The 23,040-nt window shown below is 43.2% G+C and overlaps 5 protein-coding genes across 6 annotated transcripts; 1 reads left to right on the top strand and 4 right to left on the bottom strand.

Annotated features, from left to right (window-relative positions):
• Positions 1 to 416: 416 nt before the first annotated feature.
• Positions 417 to 2,938, top strand: mfap5 (microfibril associated protein 5). Its single transcript, XM_026373389.1, has 7 exons — positions 417 to 517; positions 1,463 to 1,537; positions 1,644 to 1,670; positions 1,779 to 1,814; positions 1,956 to 2,043; positions 2,304 to 2,377; positions 2,462 to 2,938. Exons 2-7 carry the CDS (start codon positions 1,495 to 1,497, stop codon positions 2,572 to 2,574), a joined length of 381 nt encoding a protein of 126 aa, XP_026229174.1. The 5' UTR covers positions 417 to 517; positions 1,463 to 1,494; the 3' UTR covers positions 2,575 to 2,938.
• Positions 2,939 to 3,812: 874 nt separating this feature from the next.
• Positions 3,813 to 7,957, bottom strand: LOC113171026 (adaptin ear-binding coat-associated protein 1-like). The gene is made up of 7 exons (XM_026373388.1): positions 7,841 to 7,957; positions 6,827 to 6,927; positions 6,327 to 6,431; positions 6,136 to 6,217; positions 5,930 to 6,038; positions 5,552 to 5,699; positions 3,813 to 4,628 (listed from the first exon to the last, which is right to left on the bottom strand). The coding sequence occupies exons 1-7, from the start codon at positions 7,939 to 7,941 to the stop codon at positions 4,516 to 4,518; spliced, it is 759 nt and encodes a 252-aa protein (XP_026229173.1). The 5' UTR covers positions 7,942 to 7,957; the 3' UTR covers positions 3,813 to 4,515.
• A 736-nt stretch (positions 7,958 to 8,693) lies between these two features.
• On the bottom strand, positions 8,694 to 10,285 carry aicda (activation-induced cytidine deaminase). Its single transcript, XM_026372701.1, has 5 exons — positions 10,254 to 10,285; positions 9,508 to 9,673; positions 9,118 to 9,400; positions 8,903 to 9,018; positions 8,694 to 8,811 (listed from the first exon to the last, which is right to left on the bottom strand). Exons 1-5 carry the CDS (start codon positions 10,271 to 10,273, stop codon positions 8,761 to 8,763), a joined length of 636 nt encoding a protein of 211 aa, XP_026228486.1. The 5' UTR covers positions 10,274 to 10,285; the 3' UTR covers positions 8,694 to 8,760.
• A 3,032-nt stretch (positions 10,286 to 13,317) lies between these two features.
• nat14 (N-acetyltransferase 14 (GCN5-related, putative)) lies at positions 13,318 to 15,356 on the bottom strand. Its single transcript, XM_026372219.1, has 4 exons — positions 15,222 to 15,356; positions 14,563 to 14,726; positions 14,132 to 14,437; positions 13,318 to 14,051 (listed from the first exon to the last, which is right to left on the bottom strand). The coding sequence occupies exons 2-4, from the start codon at positions 14,641 to 14,643 to the stop codon at positions 13,614 to 13,616; spliced, it is 825 nt and encodes a 274-aa protein (XP_026228004.1). The 5' UTR covers positions 14,644 to 14,726; positions 15,222 to 15,356; the 3' UTR covers positions 13,318 to 13,613.
• Positions 15,357 to 15,603: 247 nt separating this feature from the next.
• On the bottom strand, positions 15,604 to 22,983 carry znf628 (zinc finger protein 628). Of its 2 annotated transcripts, none has more exons than XM_026370497.1 (9): positions 22,850 to 22,983; positions 21,897 to 22,429; positions 21,359 to 21,431; positions 20,323 to 21,261; positions 19,566 to 19,736; positions 19,118 to 19,451; positions 18,649 to 18,803; positions 18,062 to 18,304; positions 15,604 to 17,948 (listed from the first exon to the last, which is right to left on the bottom strand). In XM_026370497.1, the coding sequence occupies exons 2-9, from the start codon at positions 22,280 to 22,282 to the stop codon at positions 15,924 to 15,926; spliced, it is 4,326 nt and encodes a 1,441-aa protein (XP_026226282.1). In that variant the 5' UTR covers positions 22,283 to 22,429; positions 22,850 to 22,983; the 3' UTR covers positions 15,604 to 15,923. The 2 variants fall into 2 exon arrangements, with proteins under 2 accessions (XP_026226282.1, XP_026226283.1); XM_026370498.1 differs by having other exon boundaries at positions 21,897 to 22,316.
• Positions 22,984 to 23,040: the final 57 nt, after the last annotated feature.

The following is a 23,040-nucleotide window of genomic DNA, read 5'->3' as shown; positions in this document are numbered from 1 at the left end:
CTGCTAATTAGTATTTTTTTCAAAGACTTCATTATTTTCTTTTTCTCTATTACATGACTTGACACATTAAGTAACAAAAAGTCTGGGGGAAACATAACTTCCTAATCAACATGCTCTAAGATTAGAAGTAATATTAAATACAACAATTATATACATCAGTCATTTTAAACTTGTGAGCAACTTTAATGTTGCCAGGAGCCCTACAATTTATAATGTTTAGTTTATAGATGCTGAGACACTAAAATACAAGACACTGAATAAAATGTCTGTTTAAGACGACTGTAAATAATGTGTGTATGACTCAAGGCAAGGATTTTTCACATGAAAGACATCAGATTGTTGCTACATGTTAAATTTTTACCAGATTGATGGAGGAAAAAAAAAGCAAAACAATGAAGACGGGAAGGAGGCAAGAGGGAGGAGGAGGAGAAGGAGGGAGGAAGAGAGGGAAGGAGGAGAAAGAGCAGTGGACAAAAGATTCATAAAACTAACGCAGTTGTGGACGCCAGCAAAAGTTGTGAGTACAAGTCGATTCTGCTTCTTTTTCACATGAATTTAACACATTCTGTAGGATGTATGCAGAAGAACCGCTGCACAGGCAAGATAGCTCACACCCAAAGATACAGCAGTAATGGATGGATGTGTCCTACTGATTATATGTAATAAATGCTTGGCTGATTCACTTCAGAATTTAGATTTTATGGTTATGGGTGCATGTGGAGTTTGGTAAGTACAAGCAGTGAAAAACATTTCAGTCTCACAAACAAATTCAGAGAGGCATGTATCGAGCTAAACCAGGACAATCTGGAGTTTTTAATTCAGTAATTGCTAATGTCCAGCTCTCGGCCCGTCTCTGTGGAAATAGTACAACACGGGATCAAGCTGTCAAACTCAAATTGGATGATGATCGTGCAGTTGGAGAGCAGAAATATGTTCTATCAAAAGAAACCCAGAAAAGAATGTGCAACAGTATTAGAGGAGGGGTGGAGGGGTGCTCAAACAGGGCACACAAAAACACATTCTTTTGAGAGAACTCATGTCTTGGACTGGAGGAATGATACAGGGCGGGAGAGGAGTGAGGCAGGGAGAATAAGCAGGGAAAAATAAGTGAGAGTAAGAAGAAAAACACATTTTAATATGCTACTTGCACTTTAATAAGAAGTCCGAAGCACAAAAGGTATAATTCAGAACAAATGATTCCATGTCGAACTCACATTAAACACTTTTCTGTAACAAAGACAACTTGTATGTTGACCAAAACATGTGTTTTCAGCTGGAGCAAAACCTTAGGGAAAATTTTGCAGTGCCCTGGAATCTTGGGAGCATTTATTTGCAAGTGGATGATGATGATGATATAAAGGAAACTTTGTTTTTAAACTGCACAAAAATCCTGAGTGAGGATATTGAACATTTCCACTCTGTGAAATCATCTCCGCTCTTTTCCTCTTTCGGTTCCCTCCAGCTCGTAAAGCTCACCTCTCACGAGTCGAAGGAATGGGCAGTCTTCCAGTGGTCCTGCTCCTCTGCAGTCTCCACGGTAACGATGCCAAACACACAAATCATCATGCTTAATTACGGTTAAGTCGCCTTGTGTTTGTTTTTATGCTGCGAAACACTCCCATCATGTGGTTTCTGTTCCACAGCGCTCACAGCTGTAGCCCAGCAGACGGGTAATGTGCCTCTTCTCATAAGTTGCACTTTACATCATGACAAGTTATGTCTGTGTGGGTCAGTAAGATGTTTCCCAATCTGATTCTGTTTTCTTTCCTTGTTTCTAGAGACTAGTGAGGTACCTACAGGTGCCTTGCCAGACAGTGAGTGACTGCAGATTGGCGATGACATCTGACCTGCCTTTCAGGAGGCTCAGAGAATTTCTGGCACAAAGTTTAACTTTCTGTCTCCCATCGTTGTGATTGACACAATCAAAATATGATGCGTATCTCTTGTTTCTGCAGACTGTAGGGAGGAGATGTATCCTTGCACCAGGATGTACTCAGTGCACAAGCCCATTAAGAGATGTATTGGTGGCCTGTGCCTCTACAGGTGATCTGCATTTTCTACAGAAAAAGTTTTAATTCAGCACAAATTACTTTTAGTAATGAGCAGTAAAGATGTTGGAGACACTTAAAGTATCTAGGACTCTTCCTTGAACATAACTAGAATAAATACAAGAACATACAAGACCACAATGTTACACTACATAGATTCAAATCAGATCAGATTGTGTTGCACCGGGTCAGATTGTGTAAGTGCAGCTCTAAGAAAACACATAGTGCCCATGTTTTATCCTGTTTCTGGCACAGCCTCCCTCGCGTCTACGTGATCAACAGGGAGATCTGCATGAGGACTGTGTGCCAACAGGATGAATATCTGAAAGGTGGGACTGTGTACGTGCATAACAAGCGCCGTGATGTTTGGATGCATTATCGCACATAAAGAAATCTGTCTGTTCACATTACAGCTGAGCTGTGCAGAGAGTTATCCGGGTGGCCCAAACGTATTGAAAGATCGTCCAACAGGAAACGCTGCCGCAATCGCCGTGGCAACCCCGAAACCTGGGCAAACAAGCCCTGATGGGTCAAGGGACGGTGGCCACATGTGAGGATGAAGCACCTTGGAGACCACCAGGGACACTGTCATAAATCCACTGTTCAGCACCCAGGGGTCTCGATCTTAAACACATGTGCAGAGTTATATCCACGTCTATGTTCTTTAAATTGTGTGTGAATACTGACAATGTGCTCATTTCATCTGTGTGTTGTTGCTGACACAGATCATGTCTCCAATGGTTTACGCTTAATTAAAGGTACTGTAGTAATGGGCAGCACTGAGTCATGTCATTGTACAAAGAAAGACCCACTCTGTTTTGGAGTTTAAAGTACCCAATGAAATCTAGTATGTAGTTCACTATTGTACCTAATAAATATACAGTACTACATTTGTTCCTGAACCTTTCTTATTGTGTTCTTTAAAAGAAAAATCAAAGAAGAAGCGTTATGGCCATTAAGTTATATCTTTATGTTTTTCTTTGCATATTCATTTTCATACACATATACAATGTGGATAACAAGTAACATTTGGAAGAAATGCACATAATTGGAATAGTAAACAAACACAGACAGACACTGTTAGGGCTTTACACTCACACCACCTCTGTGTGTTTGTACCAACATCATCATCGTCACTGCACACCTATCATGATACATGTGCAAGTGATCTCAGTGTGACATGATCTATGCGCTGGTACAAAACAACCACAACAAAACACTCTTGATCCCGCATTTGTGTGCATCAGAACTCCATTAATAATGTTCTCAATAACATCTTAACATGGAATCGAAGTTCACAGTTAAAACTTGTTTGTACAGTTGAGATCTACACACCTGCTCGCGCCTTCTCGTAAAGAAGTGAGGAGGTGAAGCCTCCACAGATGGAACAGAGCGATGCAGAAACACAGGCCTATTCAGTGATCGAGAGAGAGAGGCCATGACCTAAATGACTCACCAGTCACAGCTTTAACAGCTGTGCTGAGTAGAGATGACATAACATGGACTAAATCATGTTTCCCCTTGAAGCAAAGATAAAAGCTCTTGATGCCTCAGTTTCTTTTGCTGAAACCCTATTGCATCCAACTGCTATTTTCCTGTCTCTTTGCACTGATTTATAGTTAAAACAATTCTCGCAGTGCCCAGAACCCATCCCCAGTGAAATATGTATTCAACAGCTGCATCTCCTCCCTCACAATGATGCTGCAGGGCCACAGTAGCCCACTAGAGAGTGCTGGTGAACACTACTACTCAGTGAATCGCTCATAGTTTAACAAGATTTATTCAAGTACCATCATTTGGTGGTAAACCTTACAGTAATCTAATATCAGACAATCTCTGCGTTGAATGCAGAGTTTGTGCAATATTAACTACGTCGACAGTCTAGACTGTCAGCCAGTGCATATAGTCAGTCCCACTGCCGGAGACTTGGAGAAAGATAAGCACATACAGGTGACGACACCGATGACAACAACTACAAACTACTGATAATTTATACATTTAAAATAAATATTCTCTGTACATAAAATTCATTCATTATTACATCTAATTAGATTTCATCATCAGATGTTTCTGATTATGTCTCCCTTGATCACATTTGTATTATGTCTATCCTATGTTAGAAATTAGAAAAAAAGGGTAAGGAAAGGGGCAAAGGCAGAATTCAAACAGGAAAATGGAAACTGGAGCTAGATTGGATATGCAAAGGGACAGAAGACAAAAGGAAGATGGAGACGAAGAGCTAGACTTCTAATTCTTCATAGTTAAGACTGAGTTGTGAGATCTGAGTATATCTCAGGCTCAGGTGAACAAAAGCCATGAGCCAAAACAAACCTAAACTAGTGCAGGGAGTTACAGAAGGTTGCCTGGCAAGGAGAGATGTGGGAGTCTATGATGGAGAAAACCAAGTTGCAAGAAGTGCTGCATAATTTTACAGAGAGATAAGAGGGAGAAGAGAGAACGCCTCGCCTCACTTTGGGGACACAGAGTCAAAGTCTCCCCATAGGTCAGTGTTAGCTGTGGTGGTGGAGTTGGTTGGAGCCACTGAGTTTGAGTTACTGGAGTCCAGGTCTAGCAAACAGCCTGTGGGTTAAAAATAAAACAAAGCGAAGCATTATGCATCTCTGATAAAAAACAAAACTAAAAAGGTTATATAGTGTTAAAAATGCAGCTAATTTAAAAATCTATATATTGTATTTTGTTAAAGGGCCTGTGCACCTAAATGACAAATAAACATTATTTTCATATTTTCCCCTGGTATGGTGCCGTATCTAGCCATGCAGATGGTTTCAGTTGGAAGTGCTAACCTCAGAAACCTCTGCCACCACCCAAACACAATGGAGGTACATTTTGTTTGTGTTGCTTAAAACAATGAAGTTATATTTGAAACTAAGAAACAAAACAAATCTTTCCACAAAACAGTCGCCATTTCACTCTTTTCCTTTTTCCTCATTATCAACGTTTTTCTTGGGGACTTTCAGCTGTTCAAATAAAGACAGTCTGCGGATCAGTTTTCAGGGTGTTTTTCAGTGCTTTGAGTGCCACATCCAAAATGGTGTCCACAGCCATATACAGACAAGGGTATGCAGAATAAAAAAGATGCATAATACCTTTGTAAGATACATTTGCAGCAAAAATATATGTGTACTACAAGGAACGGCGAAGACAGGAGCAACAAGAAAACTCCAGTATTGTACAACTAGATTGGAAACATGCTTCACTGTAAAAAGCTTTACAACAGTTTTGGCAGGATATAACCCTTCTGCTTTTCATATTGACCTACGAATTTCATTCTGTGTGACTTGAGGGGTAAATATCAAGTCACACTCTACGTCCCATTGTAAACAAAACAGGTTGTTTACTTTGGAAACGTATATGTAACATTAAAGTGTGTTAGTATACACGTTGCTGCCTTTGTGTGCATATCATTATATGCACATAACTGGTTAACTTTTATAGCTGGCATTTTTAATTTGAAACAAATAACCTCTGCAGCTTTTACCTACCAGTGTCACTTCCTCCTGCAGATGGTTGTGTGGTATGATTGGTGGATCTGGATGAAGGGGGTGGTGCTAGTTTTCCACCAGGAGGAGGCGGAAGGAGCCCAAGTCCACCTGAACTCTGCGGACGAGACCTCTCCTTCTTTTTTGTTTGCTAAAGAAAGTATAGAAGTATAGGAGAAACAAGACTGTGTGAATGTGTGTGGTGAATGTGACAGATACATTAAAAGCAGGTATTTAATCTGGGTTTTAGACTCAATGTTAAACTTAGAAATACATTTTCACATAGAATGGTTTCATTTTATCAGGGTAGACGCATTGGTGGTACAATGACATATTTTAACTTTGACACATAACTATTAGATTAAATTAAACCATTGTTACCCCAATTTTGAGAGTAATGGTCTGGCCTTCTTTGAAGCCCAGGTCTAGTTTGGGAGTAGAGTCTGGAGCCTGTGCCTGCTTGGTAAATTCATCTTCCTGTTTCACCCACCTGGAGTGAGGAAGATAAAAATTCAAAATGCTAAATACAGCTCAAACATAAGCCAAGTCATTTGTGAGTCATGATTCAGTGTGAAGTAACATCATACTTGAAGTGGTCCTGAAGTGCAACGTTGAAGTCAAAGGCATCACCTCGATCGGCAAACCCGATGCCGATGAATGCGCTGTGGCCTGTGAGGGAAAACAGCAAAAAGAGTTCGTTAGGGGTTTGAGCAACACGCCATCCTCTAAAATATGAGCACGTTTACAAAATAATTATGGCAACAAACACATCACCCACCATTGTCATCTTGGATGCGGAGCACAAAGTAACGGCTTGAGTCACCCACTGTTTCCACTGCGATGCCAGGGTACTCCTCTACCGGTGCCTGTGCAAACAGCTCGCCTGTAAAACAGATCAAAAGACAAATGCTCATTATCCACATGGAAGTGGTTCTGAGGCAATTTGGACCATTTAAGGTTTTGTATTTTACATTTTCTAGGCTCCTAAGAAAAGTTCAGATTCAAAATAGGATTTTATTTGAGTATGAAACAAGAGGGACAAAACAAACTATTAGGAGGAATCAACAACACATTCCTAAAAGACTCTGATAGAGACAGAGATTACACTGTGAGTCTGTCTGCTTCAAAATAAACTGCATGCTTGGACGTGGGCTGGGTCACCTTGGAAGAGATGAGTAACAGAGAGGGGGATGGCGAAGAGAAATATACACTGTGAAGTGATTTACAATGGTGACAGTGCAGTAAACAAAGGCGCTGTCCTGTCTGCTTCTCCCTCACCAGAGATCTTGTCTTCCAGTTTCACGTAGGCCACTTTTCCCCGAGCCGTCACGCGCATGCGTCCCGTCCAGTCAGGTGCATCCAGCTTCCAATCGGCGGCCCTGGACACATGCAGACAGTCAGGATGACAGTGTGATGATGGTTAACTGGTGACAGCCGTTTATGGAGACAGATGTTGACATGGAGTGGGAGAATCGGAAAGAAACACGAGACAGGAGAGCAAATGTGTACTGTATGTGTCTCAGTGTGCTCCTACAGTGGCTATTTGATATGTCAACGTAGTATGACTAAGGCATCAGACGTACATTTAACTCTAGGCTGGCATATTACATCATCAACCTTACTCACTACGCATATGGTCCCTGGTTAACCAATCATGTTTGTCATGAGACTCAGGCTTAATGCTACTGTTGGGTTAGAGTGATCTCCACCGAGATGCAACTGCAGTGAGTCAGACTGTAGGTCCGGCCAGCGAAGAAATGGCACAAACGAGTCAACGTTTTTAAACTGCAGGTCTCCTCTTGAAAGCATAACACATAGGTGTTTGCTGGAGCCCTGTGTGACTGTGTGGCTGGATCAGTGTTATGTTGGGGCATCCATGTTGGACTCCATGGCACAAAGGCAACATCAGCATATCCTGACTCACTTCCAGCTCCAGCTTCTGTTCTGCTTAAAGGTCACACACTGAGCAACATAAAGGGTCGTAACGTAACTCCCCTTAAAATCACTTTGACTTCTGCGCTCTGGTTCACCTCGGACGCATCCATCGGGAGGGGGGGGGGGGGGGGGGGGGGGACATAAACACACTAACATAAACACACCGACAGCCAATCCGGTTGCGTGCTGCAGGCACAAACCCCAGTAAACGTCGTTTTTCCACAGTGACCTTGTAAACAAACACTAAAAACCTTCCCACTAAGCTCCGTGAGGCTGCGGGACCAGGGGATAAGCTGGCAGCCAGGTTACGTGGATGCTGGCTCCCGCAGCTCGCCGTCAGGCCGCTGCCCTCCTCACCTGATCGCCCGGTTGGATGCTCTCGGTGGGATCCGGTAAACGTTGATTTCTGGTTTAACGCAGAGGACCGACTCGTACTCAAACTGACCCTCGGTCGCCATCTTCACGGTTGCTGTGTCGGTGTACGCCGGTGGTTGTGGCGAGTCCGGCTACGTGACCGTAATAGACGGTGTATTTGCGCACAAACTGCAGCTGACCCTGCTTAAAGGGCTATTCCACCGATTATGTACAGTAAAGGTGATCTTAGGTAGCCATCATGGGGAGTCAAAGATAATTAATGAAATAGCATCACTTGAGTTATTCTGCCCAGATCAGCTTACACTGGGGTCACAAATGCAATCAGTGTTTATTCCTCAAAGATGGTTCATGTTAACTGTCAGTGTTAAATAAATCCAATCATCTTTTCATAGAATATTTGGCTGCACATGTTTTCATTAACATTTTAATGGATTTTTCAAGCTGATCTCTTGTATTAAGGATGGAAACTGCTGCTTAATTCTGGAGCATTGTCGACTCTTGCAGAGACATCTACATCCGAGCTTTATGAACATGCAGTAACTTAGTGCTCAATGGCTGCTACCACCAGTTAGCTGAATAGTTGTTTAATTATTATTATTATTATTAAAGTTATCATTTAGGTGAAATACTTACAATTCCATACGTTAACATCAGTAACACAAGACAAAATCTGATTGTATAGTATTTTATTTCACATTATCAATGGTACAGAAACAGCAAGCAGCAGCTACCTAACGTTTAAAGCCTTGCCACAACCTGAAAGCAATTTTTTCTCAGTCTTTTCTCATTCTCAGTTTAGCACTTGTAGTGATGAACCAACAGCAACACGTCTTCTTCTTCTTCTTCTTCACAGAATGAATTACAGGCTTAATGGCAAAGCCAGAGGAGGTCACAGGTGAGTTTCACAGCCCAAGAAGCTTGAAGGCATCTCTTAAATCTTCTATTTCACAGGGCTGAGAGAGACACAGTGGTAGAAAAAGAAAATGATTGGAATCATAAATCCATTATTATTGGTGGGTGTTTGTACTTTGGTAAATCTTCTACCTGAAGGATGCGGTAGAGTTTTCTGGTGAGGCGAACAGAGTTTTGGTGCAGCTCATCCCACGCTTTGAAGCTGCTCTGTTTACGATCCACAAAGGTCTGCCAGCAGTAGAAGAAGTCTGCAGAGAAAGGAGAAAATAATTGTTGACACTAGAATCACATGCACTTCTGTCCTCTCTTTATACTTTTACCGCGTATAGAAGGATCAATGCCTCCACCTTTGTAAGTCATGACTGTGATCTGCACTCCAGCATTTTTCAGTATCCTCAGACCCTCCCGCTCGCGGCTGTCCTCCATGTCACAGAAGTAAAGGCGGGACACAAAGATCCTGAGGCGGAGGTTGGGGGTCTGACTGAGGAACTGGGCCAGTCTAAGGGAGCAGTTGGCACAAGGAGACCAGGAACAGAACCAGGTAATTGAGTAACTGAGCCTTTTCTCTCCAGCACCTCCGTACCCCCAAATACCAGGACATAAGGCTCCCAGATAGCGCAAGAACAGCATCTATGGAGGAATAGCAGAAAGTGGAAAATAAGAGACAGTTGATCCTCCTATTAGTCTTGGCTCTCTTCTGCACAGACCGTCTTTACACCTTCACCCACATAACTTACCTCCACATGGCAGCCATTGCGATTGCGGAGGTGTCCAAAGTCAAAGGTCAAGGAGTCTGGGCCCACCCGCCTCTTCACTACGAAACAGAGGTATGTCTCATGACGACCCCTCGCCCAGCGCACATTCTTGTAATGGTAGATAAACTTCTTTCGGGGCAAAAGCACACTGAGAAAAGGGAAAAGTTGCATGTTTTATTATAGTAACATGAATGAGTGTAGTAATACAACATTATTAATAGCAGTAATTCAATTCTGAAAAGTGTGTGTGTTTTGTAAACCAGCATTAGTAACAGCAATGCGCCTACCCATCTATTTCATCATTGTTAAAAACAGTAAGACTGTATTGAGTAACCCTAACACATTACTATTCAGATGGCTCACACATTAGTTTTTATTCAGTAAGTTAGTATAATAAACACATGTAAAATTTGTGGTTTACCAAATATGAGTGGACAGTCAGAAGACAGCTAACATTCACTGCTTTCTCTCACTCTCAGTTTCAGAACTTTTAGTGAAACCAGGACAGTTATTTAGCGTTCATTAATAGTGAAACCTCAATTGATAGTGCTGTGGAGTACAGTGTCAATTACTGAAATGGATTTCCATCAAGAAATATATTATAGCAGGTAGGTAAAAATAATTATAAAAACTTTCTTTTTTAAAATTTTATTTTAATAGTATGCATGTGCAGTCGATATAAATATTAGTCAAACAGAAAGAGATAAACAGAATTTCATTTTGCTCACCTGTCTAGCTTTGTAATCATTTCGAAAGACGCGCTTTGCTTTGTCACTCGGGTGTGGGCAAATGGAGGTACATGAGAAAGAGCGAAAGTGTGTGTGTGTGTGTGTGTGTGATGAAGGGTTAAAGGGAGGGAACTGAGAATATATACCTCTAAACATAAACATCCTGCATACTACAAAGGCAGCTTCTGGTTGGACAGAAAGATTTTTTAAAGTAGGTTTAGGGGGCGTGAAATGAAAGACATGGATGGGTGGTATTGTGTAGCTGAAAAACAATTAAAGCTGTAGATTAATTTGCAAATATGTGTTTGAAAGGCATCACAGTTTGTCATGTTTGAAACTGTGACATTCATTCATATGATTCAGATAAAATCTTTTTTGTAGGCAAATGAAATAAGGGAATTTCAGTGGGAAGGCCGATTACACAACTCAGAATTTACAAAATGGACCTTAAATGAGAGAAGTGTTTGACGTAGTTTGTAGCCTTGGGAGCTTTTCACAGACGTCAGTGAACTCAGCCAACTGGCTGGAACTTTCCAAACTCTCAAGACTCATCCACTTAACGGCCCAACTTTGTTTTTCCCAGATCATCAAGTAAAAGCTTTCAGATTGCTTCTCACCTTGATCCTCATAGGCACTGCCACCGAACCTCCCTCCCTTTCCACCTAGCTGGTCCCCTTCCTTCTCTGGGGCCTGAAATTTGGTGGGGCTGCAGGCGTTCCTAGACCTCGGTGACCCTGACACCTACTTCGTCCTATGATTTGGGTTTTCCCAAGCTGTGTCAGACTGGAAGCAGACCTATAATCGACCTCCCTCGCTCTGTGTCTGCTACACTGGCTGGCCAGCTGACCAACCACAGTGTGTGGATAAATCTCACACATAAGCCTTTGAACCATCAGATGCTGTCATCCATCCTTGCCAAATCAGGATGTGTATTATTTTGCTCATGTCTTTACTTTGCTCTGTCTGTTTTAGCTCTGGCCCAGTCTACTTACTCAGTGGCACTGCATGCAGGCATCCTGCTTTCCCATGACTCCCCTCACCCTCTCATGCACTCTGTGGTTTGGGGAATTCACCGTTTCCCAGGGTGGCTGTTTTTGGAGCCTATCTGTGTGTATGTGTGCATGTGTGTGTTACCCATCTGTATAAGCATGTCATTAACACAGTCTATATGTTACACATCATCTGGAACAAATTTATCTCATTTATTTTATGCGTGGTGCCCAAAAATTTGGAGTGATTCATGTGTATGTGCGCCTGCATGCTGCAAGCAACCTCACATCATATTGCATTACTCTTACGGTGCACTTAGCAAAATGTCTCTGCACATTTGATCTTTTGTGCATGTCTTTTCTAGACTTCAAGAGGCTGATCAAATGCCAAACTATATGTAACCACTTCCCACCCAGCTCTCTGGGTTTGACCACAGCTGACCAAGGTCATCTCACAGTCACACATGAACGCTCACATGCACTCCCACCTCACTTGTGTGTTGTATGTGTATGAGTGGTGGAGTAGTAATACAGTATCGCCAGACATCTACATTTAACCCATAGTGAGGGGCAAAAACCAGGTATAGGAAATGCCAAGTCATACTTTCCGAACCTGACCGCCCACACACTACACGTGCGCACACACACTTACACACACACTCAGCCATATCGTGCAGACACACATGACCACAGTCACAAACAGACTTTCTTTCCAGTGTGTGAACTCACATCTGTTTCCTGACAGCAATAATAGCTACAGATTTGTTGGGTAGAGGCCAACTAACAGGTGCTTTTTAACAGTCATGAAGAAACAGCCTAATGATGATGAAGACGTGTTACAAGTAAATCAAAAAGACATCTAGCAGACCTCTAACAAGTGAAAATGCCCCGACCACACATTTACTCCTTTAGGTAACTACACAGCTGTGTTCCTGCTCAGCTTTGGCATCAAATTGAATTAAAGGACAGTGATTTTCCACTGCAGCTTGCATGATCAAGAGCTTGCAGTAAAGCTTAAACTTATATTTGTCTTCACATCAGGTGAGATATGCCTCCTTCTCAAACACGTTAGCAGTGTACAAACATCCTGTGGTGTTTATCTGTGGCACACTGATGCTATACTGACATTGTCTGAGGTTAGCAGTAGGGTAGGTTCGCAATGCAAGCGTGAGGGCTGCTAACCATATTAAGGTTAGCCTCAGACTAGAGCTGTGTGCATTTCCCCCCCTTAGTCACATAAACTGCCATTCACCTGCTAACCACACACACTGACTCAGAATACCTCTGTATATATTTAACATCATGTGCTAAAATCTGCAATTCACATGAGTTTTAAACACTGACTTCAACTCGAATAGACTATTTAAATAAGTGTCCTTTTATAATATTTTCAGGCTACAACTGTTTCTTGTCATAAGTCATCTGCAGGTCATTTGCAATTATTTATGTTATTGTAGCTAAATATTGTCCTAAAACTGGGTTAGGGTTGCAACAAGCTTGTACTGATGGTACAAAAGCATGCAAATGCTTGTATTTGAAGGTTGTACAATGTTAATGTGTGTTGCAAGGAGGCAGAAAATCTAATTTCTAAGATAAATAATAAGATAATAAATAAATAGAACTGCCACTGGTAAATTTTCTGTCAACCCTTACTAAAATGTTTTAACACAAAAAATGTCCTAAATATTCTAATAGCATATAATAACAAAGAAAAACTAAAGCTAAAGAGACGAGAGGGAACACCGTTTTTGCAGACTCATGTACCCACATACTCTACTTAAAGGTGAGTAGCAGCAGCCAAGGAGCACAGAATGATAAAAGCAGAAAAATTCTGCAGATTCACATAAACCACACATACTTCCTATACAGTAACTGTACATCCTCCTACACGCCTTTTTGGTTTCACACACAAACAAATGCATGCCCTCACACACATTTACTGTGCAGAAATGTTTAAAATCCACCACACGTTTTGGAAACTGTGACTTTTTATGTTTACATTTAGATAAATATTTACATTTATTACAAATGATGGGAGAACAGCATGCTTAAAGCCCTGTGTTTTTTTTTTTGAGTTCTTAAATAATAACCCTTTATTTTGGACTGAAGTATATAGTACGGGTGAAAAAGTGAAAAGATACTTAAACTAAGAAACATCAGCAACACATATGGTAAATAAATACTGGGATAAATAACAGAAATATTAAATAAATTAATTGTTAACTTTGTTAATTGTAAATTGTTATCACAAATATCCAAACATATTGCAGCAATGAAACCAGCATCACCTTCAGCAGAGATCCAGTTTGCACTTGTTATCTTTACCTTTAACCATTTTTACTGGGCTCACAGTGAGTCCATCATTGCACAATTACAGATCTTTGTAAAACACCTTAGTGAGTGGGTGTCCCAGAAAGCCTCTCTCTGGAGTCTCCAGCTTCATCTCTTCATCGTTGTCTTCATCAGTCCTCTCCCCCATTTGCTGATAACCCAGTTTCTTGAAGAAGACCTCCCCCACCTTGGAGGGGTAGGGAATGTGGGCGTAGATTCTGTGTGCACCACCCTCCTTTTCTCTCTGCTCCAGACTTTGGGCTAGCAGCCGGCCCAGACCCTCCCTGCGGTACCAGCAGCCTGTCACCAGCCTGCAGATCCTCCTGATCCCTGGTCGTGTTTCACTCTCCCGGAAGATGCAACCCACGATCTCTCCCTCACAGTCTGCCACCCACACCTGACCTGCGGCCTGTTCCCTGTCAGGGGTGATCTTCTCTGTTGACATCTCCTTGTCCTTGGACACTATTCTGTGACTGGGCTGAAGAAAATGTTTGATTACACAGCTGCAATATTTTTTCACATGAATTTAGTCAAAGCAACTCAAAAAAGGTGACAAACCTTTTTTTTCACTGGTGCCTTGCCGCTGATCCTACAATAGGGATTTTGCAATGTTTCATCCCGTGTCCCCCGATAGCAGCTCCCTATATAGTCCCAGTAGGGGCGGCTGCTGCCCAGGACTCCTGTGGAGCGTGGCATGGTGATCTTCAGATAGACAATTAGGAGAAAGACAGGAATAGCAAGAGCCAAGATAAAGGAGTGCACAAGGCAGCGCAGGATTGAGGAGAAAACAGCCAGGATGAAAAGGCAGAGTGGGCGAGTGAGGATGTGGAGAATGATGCGGTTTTCTGTGCCCTCACAGCCCTCCTGGCAAGAAAATGATACAAGTTCAGAATCAAATTCAGCCCCAGCATCACAAGGACACAAGTTCTTTTCCACATAAACCCAGAAGAAAGCATGTCCATCACTTTGTCTGAATATGTTGTACAAACCTTAATGAGGGCTTTGACCATTTCTATGTCGTCCTCCTTCATCCTTCTCATCACCACCTGATCCAACTCCAGCCTCACCATGTTTAGGTGTCACGCTTAAAGCCGGCCTGCTGCTCCAACGAGACGTGTCAAACTCCACCATCCACACTGCATCCACAGGGAGCCTATGGAAAAAAAAAACATAACATTATTGGAAGCTTGTGATTGTCTGATGATTGTGAACTGCAGCTTTGGGATATCTGACACTGAATCATGCAGGTAACTCCTACTCATGTGACACATAGAATAATGTCTTAATGTGTGATCTATGACAGCATGAAGTTAAAATGGCTCAATGTATTTCCATAGTTCATAATATACAATGCACCAGACTTCGCCTGCAGTGAGTGAGTGATTTTTTTTTTTTTACATCACACCCACACAGGCTCCAAACTACAAAGACACATGGGGATTATGGAGGATTTGAAGCATGCATGTGTCGCCATCATTCTGTTATAGCACACAACATTCAAGCTTTCATCTTTAACAGAGATCAAATGACAGTCGAAAGTGAACCGACAGACCTCGTTTGAATCCTTATATGGTTATTACGAGGTGCTGCGGTCTCTTGACACATATACAGATCCCTCGGTCTTGCTGCAAACCCCGGGTCCGCTTACCTTTTGCACAACGCAGCACAAGTTGAAAATGGGGGAATCGCACAACGTATCCTCTGTGTTTGCCGTGAATCCCGTGCAGGTTTGGCACGTTTTGACTCAATGACAACAGAGTCGTTTCAAGCGTAAACGGGAGCGATTCTGAAAAGAAACCTAATCTGTTTGACGTCCTTCTGCGTGTCGATCTACGCCATTTGCGTACGCACAATCCGCACGGTTCAAAGCCTACGTGAATGCCAAACGCTACGTAACAGCGTACGTAAGAGCGTAAGGAGCGTTTCAACATTAATGGCCTTTGTGTATTTATTTTAAATAGAAAAAAATAAACTATGAGAGGTAAAATGAAGCAAACAGGGCACATGATACAATGTACTAACAGGTTTATTAATAATTAGCTACTATTTCCTATTAACATTGTGAAGAATACAACATATATTCACAAAACATATTTAATTAATAAACAGACTGCCAATGACAGTTTCATTTAAACTAATAGTGAGGTCCATGTACAGCCTATTTGAATGTATAACATTTCTATTATGTGGCACCATGGCATTACATCACAGTACACATCTAACCGCACGTTCTCGCTCATTTCCAGGAGAACTCAAACAGACTAAAGTGCTAACACATCAAACTCACAAATAGTGAGGCAATCATTGACACATACACATCCTTCATCTTTACTGTGCACGCTGTTTTTAGTTAAGAGAACTGCATCTCTTTAGAGTTAGGTATAGGTCCATTTCTTATCGTGTCTTCGTCCGATGTCTGTCCCTCTATACTGGGTATAGAGCTGTGTTCCTTTGCAGACTTTTCATTCAACTCTGCAGTTACATTCTCATATTTTTCCTCACTACTTTGTGAGACCTCGCCATCTCCTCCTCTCTCCATTCTGCCTTCTCTTAAGCTGCTGGTGCTGACCTCAATTATTACAATTTCCTCCCCACTACCCAGCTGAAATATACTTTCCATGCCTCTCCCACCCTCAGCAACCCCACCACTTGCAGCAGTGCAATGTTCGACCTCTCCTCCCATCATTTCCCCATCACCTTCTATCAGGGTTATCATCTGCATTCCCTCCTCGGTTTCTTGCTCCATTTTGCCCTCACCCCCCAGTTCAAACACCACCTCCTGCCCTTCAAGGGGCACCAAACCTTGGGTCTGTGTGCAGGAAAGCTGCAGACTGTTGTCCTGCCCTTGGCTGAATGTAGCACTGGATGAGCCACTGTCCTGTGCCTCAGTGTGGAAGTGTAGCACATAAGACTCTCCCTGGCTGCCCTCCTCTCCTGCATGTCTCTCCCCCTGCTTTTCTCTACCCCAGTCTTGCAGAAGTGACATCATGCTTCCTTTATCTCCCTCCTTTTCTCCTTCACCTTGCCCATCAGTCTTAAACTGAAGCACAAGTGATTTTCTCTCTCCATTTACTGCTTCTGCTGACGCATCCCCTTCAAACTGCAACACATATGACTCCCCACCTGCCTCGATATTCATACCCTCCTTTGCTTGCCCGTCATTGTTAAAACATAACACAAACTGTTTTGCTGTTGTGGTCTCCCTTGTTCTAATTTTCCCCACACTGGTTTGAGGTTTCCTGTCTTGAGTTGTGGGCACAGGAGTAGAAACTGATGGAGCTGGTGTAAGCATGGTTACAGCTGATGGTGGTCCTGAGGTGCCCACTGCGGGAACTACTGTGATGGAAGATGACAGAGTTGGGACAGTACTACAAGATGCTGACAGGGGACATAAGGAAACAGTTGTTGCAGATGATGGTGATGACTCTGTGGTGGTGTTAGCAGCAGTAATAGTCTGTGTGACACTGTGTGTAATATTACAATGTGTTGTTGACGTAGTCTGGCTGAGAGGAGCTGCTGGTGCAGACTTCTGCACAGTAACCTTTGGTTTGCGTCCCCGTCTGCCACGTGCTGTCCGTGTGCTTTTCCCTAATATGGGCTTAGTCAGAAGGGAGTTGGTTGAGAGGGTGTGTGCTGATGTAGCAACAGGAGTGTTTGCATTGTTATTGTTGTTGGCTATTATGATCCTGGCCTGCTGTTGTTGTGACATGGTTGGAAACTGGGGTATCTGAGTCTGTGTTTGGTTTAGGACGGGCTGGAGTGCTTGGATAGTCTGAAGCACAGGTAGAGTCTGAGGCTCTGGAGCTGGTGGCGGGTTGCTTGCTGTGGGGACGAGAATCAAGTTGGACTGGCTTCCATTGTTGGATGGGCACTGCAGTAGGAGGAAGTTCTGAGGCTGGGAGGGAGGTGGTGGCGGCGGCGGTGGAGGAGGAGGTGGAGGAGTGGGTGTAGGGGATGACAGGGGAATGAGCTGCAGGCCACTGGCTGTTTGAATCATAAAGTAGTTCTGGGATGTGTTGGGGGGGATATTAAGTGCTGGCTGGGACACAATCAGGCTGCCATTGTTTCCTGAGGCTTCCAGGGTGATGGGGTTGAGAAGAGTTGTGGTGGTTGTTACGCCTCCAACACTGGCTTTCACAGCAACACCATCTTTACCTTCACCACCAGAGCAAGGCAGAGGAACACCACTACCATGGGTACGGATGTGCCTCTGTAAGTAGGAGTGCATGACAAACTCCTTAGAGCAGTACGGGCATTTGAAGTCCTTGCGTGAGGAATGTGTGCGAAGGTGGAGCTGAAGGTTGGAGGAGTGTGTAAAGCTCTTATTGCAGTGTGTACACTGAAAGGGTCTCTCACCAGAATGGGTACGTTCATGCTGCTCTCAGAAAAAATAACAAGAGAAGAAAAATACATAAACCAGTATAATGAATAACAGATATATTAAAAAGAAATGGTTGAGTCTGCTTAGTCTTTATAGGATGCACTGACCTGTTTCAGATTTGATGTCTGTGAGAAAGACTTAGAGCAGATGGAGCAGATATGAGGCCGCAGTCCTGAGTGCATTTGACTGTGTCTACGCAGGCAGCTGGTGTTCTTGAAGGACTTGCCACACTCCTTACACACATATGGCCTCTCGCCTGTGTGTTGCCGCAAGTGGTACTGGTAGTGAGAGCTCCATTTGAAAGTGAGAGGGCAGTGAGGGCACTGGAATGCCCGTACGCCTGTGTGTACCTTAATAAATTAACGAGAAAAACGTGAATAGTTTACACTACAAAAAGCAGTATCGCATTAAAAATATGCTTTTGAATGTGTTGTAATAAGTAAATCAAATAAAAATGCCTTAAATGAGAGAAATTGTGTGAAGAACTGTGTGAACTTTAGCTCTTAGCCAGGAGTTTTCATTGCTGTTTGCATTTGTCTGCTGCAGACTGCAGACATCTGCAGGGGTGTGTGCTTTGTGGAAGAACCGCAATCCACAGTGACCTAAATCATGAAATTCACCCCCCAAGTCATGTATCTACTGTCTGTAAACTTAAATCAAGTGTACATTTACTGCAGCAGGAGACAAGCCTTACCCTCTGATGGATGGAAAGCAGTGATGACCTTTTGAAGCTCTTTCCACACTCAGTGCAGCGGTAGGGCCTTTCCCCAGTGTGATCCCTCATGTGGTACTTTAGCCCCGATGAACCTTTGAAGGCTTTTCCGCATTCTGAACAGCGGTATGGTCTCTCTGTATGAATGTGTGTAAAGCAGGGTCATATTTGCAAAAAGTAACATTGGAAAAAAATAACAATCAATAAAAATAATAATAATAATAATATGGTGTGGGTTTTCTAGCAACCATTGTAATTAACGGGATTCCCTTAGTTGATATCAATGTTTTTTGACATTGGATCCAGCATTTCTATACTTAAGTTATGAGATATAACCAGTGCAGGTGCAAAGCACATGAGCAGGTGGCATGCTTCATTCTTCATACAAATCTTTATTGTCTCCATATCATAAAGTCGTTTTGTGTCTGTTCTGCTATGAAAATATCTTTACCTCCAGCAGGTGTGGTCTTGCTGGCTGCTGTCTTTTTAGGAGCTTTGGTTGGTTTGGCCGGCTGTTCCTCATGCTCCTCACCGACAGTAATGATGTCGACATGGATCTCTCTCTGGCCTTCCTGCTGATTGTCAGCCTGACTGGGAGAGGAGGGCAGGGGGAGAGACAGGGAAAGCGATGGTGGACACACTATCTCTGCCTCCGCCTCAGCTAGGAGACGCTGCTCAGGGGTGTGGGAGTGTTGATGGGTAAGGAGTGAGGAGAGAAGGGGGAAGGAGCGGTCGCACGCAGAGCAGCTGAACTGGGAGCGGGACTGGGATGAAAGAGAGTGCATCTGGACAAACAACGGCAGAACACACAAGATAGAGATGGACAGATCATAGTTCAGTGTTTTAGTCTTGGTACTTACTGTAACATTTATAGCAGGGCAACTAGTACACATTCTCACCAGTGAAACATGTCTGTTGAGGCCTCCATTGGTCTTGAAGGTCTTATTGCAGTAGCCACATGACAGCCCTGCCCATGTGGTTCTGGCCTCTGGCTGAACGGTTTCAGAGCTCTGAGTCACCTCAGTGAAGCTCTGCAGCAGGTCAAACTGGGCCTGGGTGGTGCCCACATTCTGAGGACAAACCAAAGGAAGTGTTATATATTAAAGCATATTGAGATTGAACTTGTTGACTTCATAGGATGGGAATTTTTTTTTAGATCAATTAAAATTTGATTATAGAGAGAGATGAATGTTTGACGTGATTTTGAATAGTAGTCATTCTATTCCATCCTACATCACAAACACTAATAAACAGCACATAACTTAGCTAAATAATCCAACTGAATTAATTCCTTCGAGCTGACTTTGTGTTTATGTTAGGGGATGTTTTGTTTGGCCTAAAATGATTAGAATCACATGACACATCTGTTACATTAATGTAAATCTTAGGTATGGTAGAACTTGACGAATGCTGTTGACATTTTTTCTACAATTTCTAGAAATATATAAGTCTGAATGTCAACAAAAATCCTATCCACGCTAGACAAAATTTTCCTATCTATATAAATACATAGCGAGCAAACTATGTAGGAAGATTTAGAAATGATTGACTAACAGTTTTTCTAACCAGGAACAAACAGCCATCTGCAGACACAGTACCAGACCAATCTGAATTGCTGAACAGATTCAAGGTTCCCATGTTTTCCCTGTCACTTACCGCATTGCTGCCATCTGCTCCCTCAGTGAGGCCAAGGAGCACCTCTGCCGTGTGACCATTTTCAGCCACTGTGGTAGTTTCAACCACCTCCTCAAAATCAGCCAGTAGGTGTCCAGCTCCCACCAGCCCATCCCCGACTTCCATGCCCGTGCCAGGGTCTGTGTCTGCCCCAGTTCCAGTGTCCTCTGCAGCCATGTGGATGGCCTGGTGCTCCTCCAGCTCTCTTTGTGTGCCAAAGGTGTGGCTGCAGCTGCCGCAGCTGTACAGCAGCACACTAGCTCCTGTGGCTGTGCTCAGGTGAACCTCTGTCCCGATGGCCCTTGATGTACACACACCATCCCCAGAGGGAGTGAGGGAGAGCTGGGGTAGAAGGCCTGGATTCTGACTGGAGGAGGTAGTTGACAGGAATACTTCATCCATCCCCACCCCGACTCCATGACTTCCTTCCTGGCTCACAAACCCCACCATGTCCGTCAACATGGATGATGTCACTTCCTCTGCCCCTACAACCACCTCCACGATCTCATTCCCTTTCCTTATGTCCTCTCCCCTCTTCCCCTCCTTTCCTCCTGCGTTGAGGTTGGAGTGGGAGTTCTTGTGAAGGGCCAGATTTGATGAATGCGTGAAGCTTCGTCCACACTCACCGCAAATGTAGGGCTTCTCACCAGTATGAATCCTCATGTGCTGCCTCAGGTTTGTAGACTGCGTGAAGGATTTGTTACACACTGAGCAGGTGTAAGGCTTAAGACCAAGATGGACATTTTTGTGTCTCCGCAGACTGCTTGAGTTCTTGAAAGCCTTTGGGCAAGTGTCACAGGGGTACGGGCACTCTCCAGTGTGCTGGCGCAGGTGATACTGATAGTGAGAACTCCATTTAAAGGTCAGAGGGCAATATGGGCACAAGAAGGTACGTACTCCAGTGTGGACACTCTGATGGACCTGGGAACAGACAAAAAATGTGCTGTGAATTTGCTCTCTTATTTTCTTTTCCCAGACGAAGTGCTTATTTATTCATTTACTTTGTTTGACATCTCACCTGTAGCAGAGAAGAGCGCTTGAAGGCTTTACCACAGTCCTGACATTTGTAAGGCTTCTCCCCTGAATGAGAACTGCCAAAGAAAAGTAACTATTTAGGAAAACACTACGATTAATTATGTGTAGTTAATAAAGATGTGACAATTACTTGCATTCATTAAATGTATGGTTTATAGATTTTAGACAATAATCTGCTATCTTCTGTTTACTGGTTAGTTGAAAGTATATAGTGTGAATAAATTAAAAGGAAGGCAGAGGTGGAGCCACTCTTCAGAGGTTTGTTTTGAAATTATATTATTCTCTGGCTATAAAATATAAATATAGGAAGAGATTACACTTCTACCCTGTGACTATTCATTTCCTCATTCATTAAATAAAGAAGATTTTTTAAATGATCATCTTAACCTTGAGCTGATAAATAACAGCTTGAGTACACATTTACAACAATATTAATGTATGTGGATGGTAAAAAAAAAAACTATTTTGCATAATAACAAACTAAAGCTCAAATAGTAGGTTATAGTCTTTTTAGTGTATACCGTTGGTGGTAGAGGAGAGCAGAGGACCCCTTGAAGGCCTTGGGGCAGAGGTTACAGCGGTAAGGTCTCTCATTGTTGTGGCTCCGCTGGTGGTGCGTGAGCCTGGACGACCACCTGAAGCTCTTGCCGCAGTCCATACATTGGAAGGGATGGTCCGACTGCTCTGACTGCTGCACCGGGGCTGACACTGACGACGACACCATGTCCAGAACCACCTCTTCTCCACCCTCTACTACCCCCTTGTCTCCATCCACCAACTCCCCTCTGTGCCTGTCCTCCTCGCCATCCTCTGCTGATCCCAGAAGGGATGGGAAAGGGGAGAGAGATGCGGCGGACTGATGTGGCAAGAGTTCTGCTTGGACCACTAAGGCCACTGAGTTAGCCATTACCAGAGGAGACTGGTGGCAGATGAGGGTGTTCCTAAGAGACAGGTGTGGGTCAGTTTTGGTGCAGTGTCATGATTTTTCTTTCATTTTTCATTTGTTCACGTTTTCTTCTGTGTATTAGATAAAATCCTTCAGCTCAGGACAGGTCTGACATGAAAGGAAACGTAAATGAAAAAACATTATTACAATTTGCCAACTTCACGTAAGAATGTCCCCTTTAAATTCCACCCCCGATCCTCCATCCCTCCCTCCTGTCTGCTGCTAGTCTCCCCCCCTCCCCTGCTTTCTTCTGGCCGTCAGTCCGTTTCGGTCCGTCCCCGCAGTGCGGGTCTTGCAGAAAATAAACACAGAGGCTACAGCTAAATTACAGATTAAGCTACTTTATACCTGTATCACAATACAACTGTGCAAACTAAGAGACGACTGCGGCCATAATGAGTTTTTACACTACCTACAAAACAGTTATTGGCCTTCAGTTAAAGCTAATCTTGCCCTCGTCAGTGTGGAATAGCTTCGTTAAATTGTTCGATAAGAATGAATATGTTTACGGGCTGAAGCAGTACTCACCGCGCATCTTTAACTCATCTTAAAGTTATATTGTTGATATTATTAAAAGGGACTGGGTACCGCAGTGCTAATCCACACAACCTTAACAATAAACACAGCTCAAACTAACAGCAGTTCTCCACCCGATGATGCCTCCCAAGAACACGAGTAGCGATTGGCTGTTTGCTACGACTGATGCGATGCTGCCATTG

Source organism: Anabas testudineus, chromosome 16 (genome assembly GCF_900324465.2).
Source record: "Anabas testudineus chromosome 16, fAnaTes1.2, whole genome shotgun sequence".
Lineage (NCBI taxonomy): Eukaryota > Metazoa > Chordata > Actinopteri > Anabantiformes > Anabantidae > Anabas > Anabas testudineus.
The sequence above is the reverse complement of the archived record's forward strand: the minus strand, read 5'-3'. Positions and strand labels throughout refer to the sequence as shown.